Source organism: Neopelma chrysocephalum, unplaced genomic scaffold, assembly GCF_003984885.1.
Source record: "Neopelma chrysocephalum unplaced genomic scaffold, ASM398488v2 Primary Assembly neopelma1_252, whole genome shotgun sequence".
NCBI classification, from domain to species: Eukaryota; Metazoa; Chordata; class Aves; order Passeriformes; family Pipridae; genus Neopelma; species Neopelma chrysocephalum.
The window spans coordinates 3,571,995-3,579,584 of NW_020897914.1; the positions used below are offsets into that span (position 1 = coordinate 3,571,995).

General features: G+C 51.9%; 1 protein-coding gene across 1 annotated transcript; it reads right to left on the reverse strand.

Annotated features, from left to right (window-relative positions):
• Positions 1-250: 250 nt before the first annotated feature.
• On the reverse strand, positions 251-7,066 carry SRPRB (SRP receptor subunit beta). The gene is made up of 8 exons (XM_027703692.1): positions 6,941-7,066; positions 6,716-6,810; positions 5,881-5,958; positions 4,707-4,789; positions 4,049-4,185; positions 3,151-3,205; positions 1,760-2,081; positions 251-923 (listed from the first exon to the last, which is right to left on the reverse strand). The coding sequence occupies exons 1-7, from the start codon at positions 7,044-7,046 to the stop codon at positions 1,871-1,873; spliced, it is 765 nt and encodes a 254-aa protein (XP_027559493.1). The 5' UTR covers positions 7,047-7,066; the 3' UTR covers positions 251-923; positions 1,760-1,870.
• Positions 7,067-7,590: the final 524 nt, after the last annotated feature.

The following is a 7,590-nucleotide window of genomic DNA, read 5'->3' on the forward strand; positions in this document are numbered from 1 at the left end:
GTATCAATTTATCAATGAATTTCCCAATTCTCTAACATTCAGACTAAGGGGCAAACACACACACAGAAACACCCAAACCCAAAGCCCTGTGTGTGCAGAAGAGGATGATTTTTGACAACACAGACCTGGCCACAGAGGAGGAAGGTTGATCCCAAACATGCTGAGCAGGAGCAGAGCCCCATCCAATCGGATCTGACACCGCCAAGAAGGGCCAACGTAAATACAGAGACTAAAGCAAGACTTGAGAACAAACATTTAAGCAAAAAAAAAAATTTATTTCAGGAATACTTTTAAAAAATTACTTAAAACCAACCATGGCCTCATTGGTACCTTTCCATCCCCCTTACACAGAGGCTGGTGCTTGGCCTCTGCTTTTCAAGGAGATGCATCTTCACAAGAACAACCACCCAAAGAAACAGCAATTTTTTGCCCAAAACCACCTGGGCACCATGGATTTGAAGCAGGTAGCCTTGGATCTTCAGCTAAATGAGCTTAAAGCATGACAAACATGTTCTGACAAGACTCTGGCTGCAGGAAATAGAATATAATATCCTTGGTAAATATAACCCTCCCCACCTCCTGCATGGATAGTGGAAGAGCTACTGGGTTCCCAAGAGCAGAAATGCAAGGATCAGCTTTGTTATGGGCAAAGGGCTTTGGGAGGGCTGTTCCTGCTCTTCCCAAAACTTTGTAATGCTACGGGAGGCAGGGAAAGCCCCAAAGAAAAGAACACAACAGATGAGCTGAGCGATGGAGGAAGGACCAAACTGGAGAGGAGGGGTCTGCAAAGGACAAAAAGGGTCTGCCAGGAGCCAGCCACTCTCTCAACTCTAAAACAAGAGAAAGTCACAAAAAAGAAGGGAAAAATATTCCTGCAGTAGGACACTGCAATGTGCAATGAGACACAATCTGGGAAAATCTCCCATTTCCTTCCCCTCTTCCTTAAGCACCTTCCTCAGGAGGAGGAAGCACACCTATGTGTTGGCAGGTCCTTGATTTTCCCTCTCACTTTGCCACAACTGGTGATTAATTACACATCAAATAAGACCTTCCTGCAGCCATTGGAGCAGGAGGCAGCAGGGGACTGCAGGACAAATGCCTGACATGGCCAAAGCTTACACACAATGCAGGTATGGATCTAAAATCGTGCTCACCCCACAGTTTCAAGACACAGCCCTCAGCTAAAGAACAACTCCCAAGAGCTGACCAAGAGCGGAAATCACCAAGGACACGGGCACAGGGACTAAAGCAGAGCAGCCAGCCTGGTTTGGGCACTCCACAGACCCCTCCAGCCCCACAGAAATGGGGTTGCACCAGTTTGGAAGAATGGAAAGGTAGAGACAGAGAGGAAAACAGCCTTTTATACTCTCCTCAATGCTTGCCCAACTGAGGGAGCCTGTGCATCAGCAGAGGTGATGTGCAGTGCTCTCCAGCAGTGGGAGGCTGGGAACAGCAGCCCCAGCCAGGAGGTGATCAGTGGCTCTGAGAGGCAGTGGGGTTGCAATGCTAAATCAAGGCAGAAGAAAGCACAGATTTCAGTCTCTAAAACCCACCTAGCAGCACACTTCTTCCTAATTTGCTTGGCAACTACCAAATGAAAAGCCTAAAGATTAAGGAGAAACAGAAGTCCAGAGGGTCAGCTTCCCAGAGGAGGACAAAGAGGGGAGAGGATAAAAACACTGCAGTGTGAAGAGACAAAGGAAATCACACCAGCAATTGTCATGTCACTCCCAAGCCCACAAGAAGCAGAGGAAGACACCATAGTGCTGAATTCCAGCTTCAGGTCCTTCTTTCTACAGCCAGATGAGATTTAAGTGCTCCAGACCATCTTCTTCCCTTCAGCCCCCAAGTGTCCTGCCCCCTTTCCTGTTCAGGCGACCTTCACCAGCCATTTCTCCAGGCCCTCCAAGTCAGCATCTCCCTCCTCCCCCTTGCTGCCCCGAGCACTGCACTCCACGAATTCCACCTTCATAGGCAGCTGGGAGAAGTCGAAGTCCTTGCCCTTCTTGCCCAGCTGGGCAGGACCCCCTGAGCTGTCCAGGCTGGTGGGGGCTGCGGAGCGGGTCACCCGTAAGGTATTGCTGCAGAGAGAGAGGGGAGAGGGTCAGGAACTGGGAACCAGGGGAATACTGTGGCTGCTGAGATGCTTGGGATGCAGCTCTGCCAGCAGGATGCAGCCACACCAAGGACAGAAGGCCCAGGGCTCTGCCCTGGGAGGCACAGGCAGGAGCTTTGGCCACTACTGGAAGTCACAAGTGCAGAGGCTCAAGAGAGCAAGACAGGCAGGAGGGCACTCAAGGAGAGGTGCTTGAGCAGGTTTGGTTTTGCAATAAACAGCAGCACGAGTCAGGTGATGATGTCCTCAGCTCAATTTCCCCACTGATCACAGGAATTACACAAGATTTAGCCTACAGTCCTCAGGGTCTGTGCCAGTTTAACAGGTTAACTGGGAAGGGAGAGGCACCCGTGGCATCAGGGATCAGCAGGATCCCTGACACAGCGCCTGGGTGTGCCAATCTGGGGATTGAGAGGGGGATCGACTGCCCCCACTGCTCCCATATATTCCTTATTCACAGAATGGAGCTAAATTAAAGGGGCACAGGGAAATAACATGCCCAGAGTTCAGGAATAAGTGAGCAGACACTTCCTTGGGTTCTCCACTCATAGACATCCGAGTATGGCAGTGCCAGGAGAAGGACGGCAGCAATCTGCCAGCCTGCAGGAATAACAGTGGTAACAGGGCACATGTGACCTGCCTAGAAACCCAACATCTGCACACAGGCAACTGGAAAATCCTCAACACCAGAACCAAGCAATGGTCCCTGGAGAATGTGAATATGTGGCAACTAATTCCTGCCTTAAAAACAGGAAGGTTGGATATTCAGCCTGGGAGAGAAACCAGCACAAATATCCCTGCTGCCGTCTGCTGGCCAAAGGGGTTATTGGATCACGGAATCATTTAGGTTGGAAAAGCCCTGTAAGATCATCGAGCCCAACTGTAAACCCAGCACTGCTGAGCCCCCAGACAAAAGAGACTGCTTTTTTGCCACCTGAACTCAGACATGGCTCAAAGGAGCTCACCAAGCACTGAGGTGAGAGAAAAGACAAGAGGAGAAGCTCAGAGGGATCGAGATCCCATTCCATACTTACAGCTCTTTCTCCAGCTGCTGTTGAATAAGTTTTGCTGATTTTGCCATTGTGACATCTAGAGAGAGAAAAGAAAAGGAAATCAGCTCTTTGGCTTTCTGTCAGAATTCAGAATGCCAGCTCCCCCTCCTAAAGCAAGGCCAGCTCATGCTGTGCAGTCACCAGAGTTATCGGGACAAGGACAGCTGTGCCTGTGCGGGATAAGGGATGTTGGAGCTTTGGGATTGCAGACAATGGGAACAACAAAACAGCCTGAAACAACACAGGGATTTAATTCCTTCTTGCTGGGCAGGGAGCTGCTTCAGAGGACGGGGTTTGATGCCCCAGCGCTCCCACTTGTCCTGGCACTACAGAGCTCCACACAGCGCCTTTCACGCAGGGCATGTGGAGCCACGAAGGCCTCAGGCAGCTCCTGAATTAGTGCACAAAACAGCTACAAAACCCAGACCTGACACTGCCCAAAAACTTCAGATTGTTACAGGGGGATCCACACTTCCACTGTAAAAACTGTGTGGATCTGAAAATCGAGTCCTTTTCAGTAACTGGGTGTTCCTGCTAGTCCAAACGAGAGAGAGCACAGACTCTTGGCAGATAAATGACTGGTTTCAACATTGAAGCTGCTGAGAGTGTAGGAATAGTTCATTATGCTCAAGCTGATCCTATTTCCTGCTGCCTGGAGACTGAGGAACAGCTCTGCTCAAGCAGGAAGCACCTTACTTAAGCCCACACAAAGAGCTGTAGATCTCTCAAGTGATGCTAAAAATGCTCCTGCTGAGTAGTCTGCATTTAAATCTAAATTCCAGCCTTCGCTTTGCTGAAATCTCAGCTCCTACAGAGTTCAGGACCCATGCCATGAATCCCATTCCCTGCAGGGCTGGATGCCAGGCCCAGGCCAGGGCACCTTGCTTGTTGCAGGCGATGAGCAGCGCGGGCGCGTTCTTGAGGACAGTGCCATCGACCAGGACCTGGTACAGGAACTCTGCCACGTCCTTCACCTCCCGCTGGAAGGCCACACTGTCCACCACAAACACGATGGCTCTGGGGAAAGAGGGAAGAAATGTGCTGGGGCTGCAGCTCTGTATCCATCTTCCCCTGCAAGAATTCCAGCCTGGGCTGATATATTTGTTTCTGTGTCTGATCTTGTCCAACCCAAGTGTAGGGGAGCAGCACTTCCTGGCTGAAACACACCCCATGTACAGCCCCAGCAGGAATTCCTTCCTTCTCTGCCCCAGGGATATTCCACATCCCCCAACCCTCCCCACTGCAGCTGCGTTGCCACCTGGCGCACTACAAGCACAGCAAAGTAAGGAATTCATGGTGTGATTTTTGGGATTGTCCTGTGCAGGGTCAGGAGTTGAACTTGATCCTTGTGATGCGCTCCCAACTCAATGTAGTCCATAAAAGCAAAGCAAAAACTACCCTCCATTACCCCACAGCAGAGCTCTGACTGTCAGGGCACCACTAGCACAGCTCACAGCATTCCCAGCACCAGCACTTGGTTTATCCCTTTCCAAAACATCCCTTGCCCCCTGCTGCCCTGCCAATCTCCTCCACGTTACCTGGCTGCAGCCTTGAACCTCTCCAAGAACTGGAGCCTCAAACTCTCATGGCCTGGAAGGTCGATCAAGGTCACATTGGTGCCCTGGGAATAGAAACAAGGTGTTACCCCCACCTGATCTGGGGGTGCCTGTGATCACAGACTGGGGAAAACCTGGATTTGTGTCCTGCAAATATAGAATATAAACCCTCTGAACCAAGTTACCTACTCCCACACTGCAAGTCTCCCTAAGTACACCAAACTTTGCTGGGAATAACACAGAAGTGCCTTTGCAAGAGACTTTTTTTTTCACCTGAAAGCTGCAAATGTTTCCCTTCCCACAGCCTGACAGCCAAAGCCAGGGCACGAAAGAGAAGGAATGGCCTAGCTGGGTCCACGTCACTGCTCTCCAGATAAGGCTCCTTGTTCTCCAGAGTGGAGGGAACACTACAGGAGACCTTCCTACCCACTGCTCCTAGATTTTAATGGAAACCTTGCCTATCATTTAAAAAAAAAAGAAATGCCTTGCAGCATTCCACTACCTCTCCCCCTTCAAATGCTTGTCTGTTCAATCTTAGAGACACAAAAATGAAAAAAAAAGCCCTTTACCAAGTTTTTAACCTTATTATCACCACTCTTACTGAAGACTGACAAGAAGCCACACAAACACCCTCTACTTTCACGATTTCTCAGCAGTTAAGGTGCACCCAGCAAGAGAAAGAGACTTTTCCAGAATGAAAGAATTGCCCTAAGCTGAAAATAACCAGGTCTGTGGCAGTCTAGGACCTAAAAGCAACAAAATCCTTTCTGAGACCATATAAAGTGCAGCTGGAGACTCTGCTTAAGCCTGATGAAGCTTTTAATTTCAGTTTTTTGTTGGAGAACCAGAAATTACTACCAAGAAAATAAGGCAATCATGACTGAACAATGCCCCTCACAAATCTCCCTCATGCTGCCCCCACAGCCGTGGTGTTCAGCCAGAAAGGTTTCACCGTCTGAGGAGCAAAGTAAAAAGAACCTGCCCTAAATCCCAGCATTTCCCTACTTTCTTCAAGTGCACTGCCTGGAAAAATCCTGTCCTGCACCCAGGGCAAACTGGGGACTGAGCAGCAGAAAAAGATCAACCCAGGTTTGGCACAGGGAGCAGGAGAAGGCAGGAGCAGTCCCAGACAATTCCAGCCTCACTGTGCACTCACCTTGTCCCGGCTGACCCGGTACGTGGCCGAACTGTCGGTGATCGAGGTCTGGGTGTCTCGGTATCTGCCTGACAGCAGCTGTGGGGAACAGGTAGTTCTCACAAAAAGGACCCTGAGAGGCTTAAAAAACACTCCAAGCAGTGTCCAGGCTTTGAATCACCAGCATCACCTTTAATCTGCTCAGAAACTGGGATGGTCCGTGAGGGGTAAAGGGCTCCAGAGATGCAATCTCAGTTTACATGCAGGAAATTACTGCAAGGGTCATTTTCCCCAATTAATTAAAAACTGTGTTCCTTGCATTTTCAGACTTAACAGAGTGTCCTGAGCAGGAAGGAACCCAGGCATCATCCAGTCCAACTCCTAGCCCTAAACAGACACTCCAACAATCCCACCATGTCCCTGAGAGTGTTGTCCTTGAGCTCTGTCAGCCTTGGGGCCATGACCACTGTCCTGGGGAGCCTGTTCAGTGCCCAACCACCCTCTGGGGGAAGAGCCTTTCCCTGATACCCAACCTAAACCACTCCTGACACAGCTCCAGCTCTTTCCTCGGGTCCTGTCCCCGTTCACACCGAGCAGAGATCGGAGCTGCCCCTCGGGGAGAAGCTGCAGACCTGGATGAGTTCAAGTACCCAAAAACCTTTTGCTGTGACAAATTCGAAACAAAAGACCATTTCTTTTGACACTCCTTGGTAGGCAAAACCCGATCTCCATTCCTTTTTACATCTCTAAAATCACCTTTTTAAAGGTTTCAGTAAGAAAATAAAACCCGAACTAAAGAGAGCGCCTTCCCTTCTGTACGAGAGATGCCGAAGCCGGGCACCCCCTCCTCTCTCACCCGCGCAAAGAGCAGCGTCTTCCCCGCGTCGCAGAGGCCCAGCAGCAGTACGGCCTTCCTGCTGCTCCTCCTGCCCTGCACGAACCGCCAGATCACTGCGGAAGAGAGGAGACGCAGGAGGAGGATGAGAAGGGGACGCCCGAGCCCCCGTCCGCCGGCACCGGCGCCCCCTCAGCGGGCGCGGCAGACCCTGGGGCGGAGGGAGAGAGGGTTCCCGCAACTCACGGAAGGTGACGGCGACGGCGATGAGCGCGATGAGCACAGAGAGCGCGGCAGGGCCGCTCAGCTCCCGCCGCAGCGCCGCCAGGTCAGGCTCCAGCCCGCCCGCCATGGCCGCACACGTGGCCACCACAGCACTTCCGCTTCCGGCCCCGCCGCAGGGCGGGAAAGGCGGGCGCGGGGTCTCATGGGGGTTGTAGTTCCCCCGGGGAGACCTGGGCGGGCTGAGATTCACCGGGGGACCGGGAATGTTGAGCCCGGAAAAACACGGAATGATGGAATAGTTGGGGTGGGAAAAGCCCTCCAAGGCCATTGAGTCCAACCGTTCCCCCAGCACTGCCAAGGCCATCGCTATCCCATGTCCCCAGGTGCCACATCCGCATGGCTTTTAAATCCTTCCAGGGATGGGGACTCCATCGCTGCCCTGGGCAGCTGTGCCAGGGCTGGACAACCCTTTCCAGGAAGGAATCTTCCCTTATTTCCAGTCTAAACCTCCCCTGGCACAGCGTGAGGCCGTTTCCCCTTGTCCCGTCCCTTGTTCCCTGGGAGCAGAGCCCGACCCCCCCCGGCTCCCCCCTCCTGTCAGGGGGTTGCAGAGCCAGAAGGTCCCCCCTGAGCCTCCTTTTCTCCAGGCTGAGCCCCCCCAGCTCCCTCAG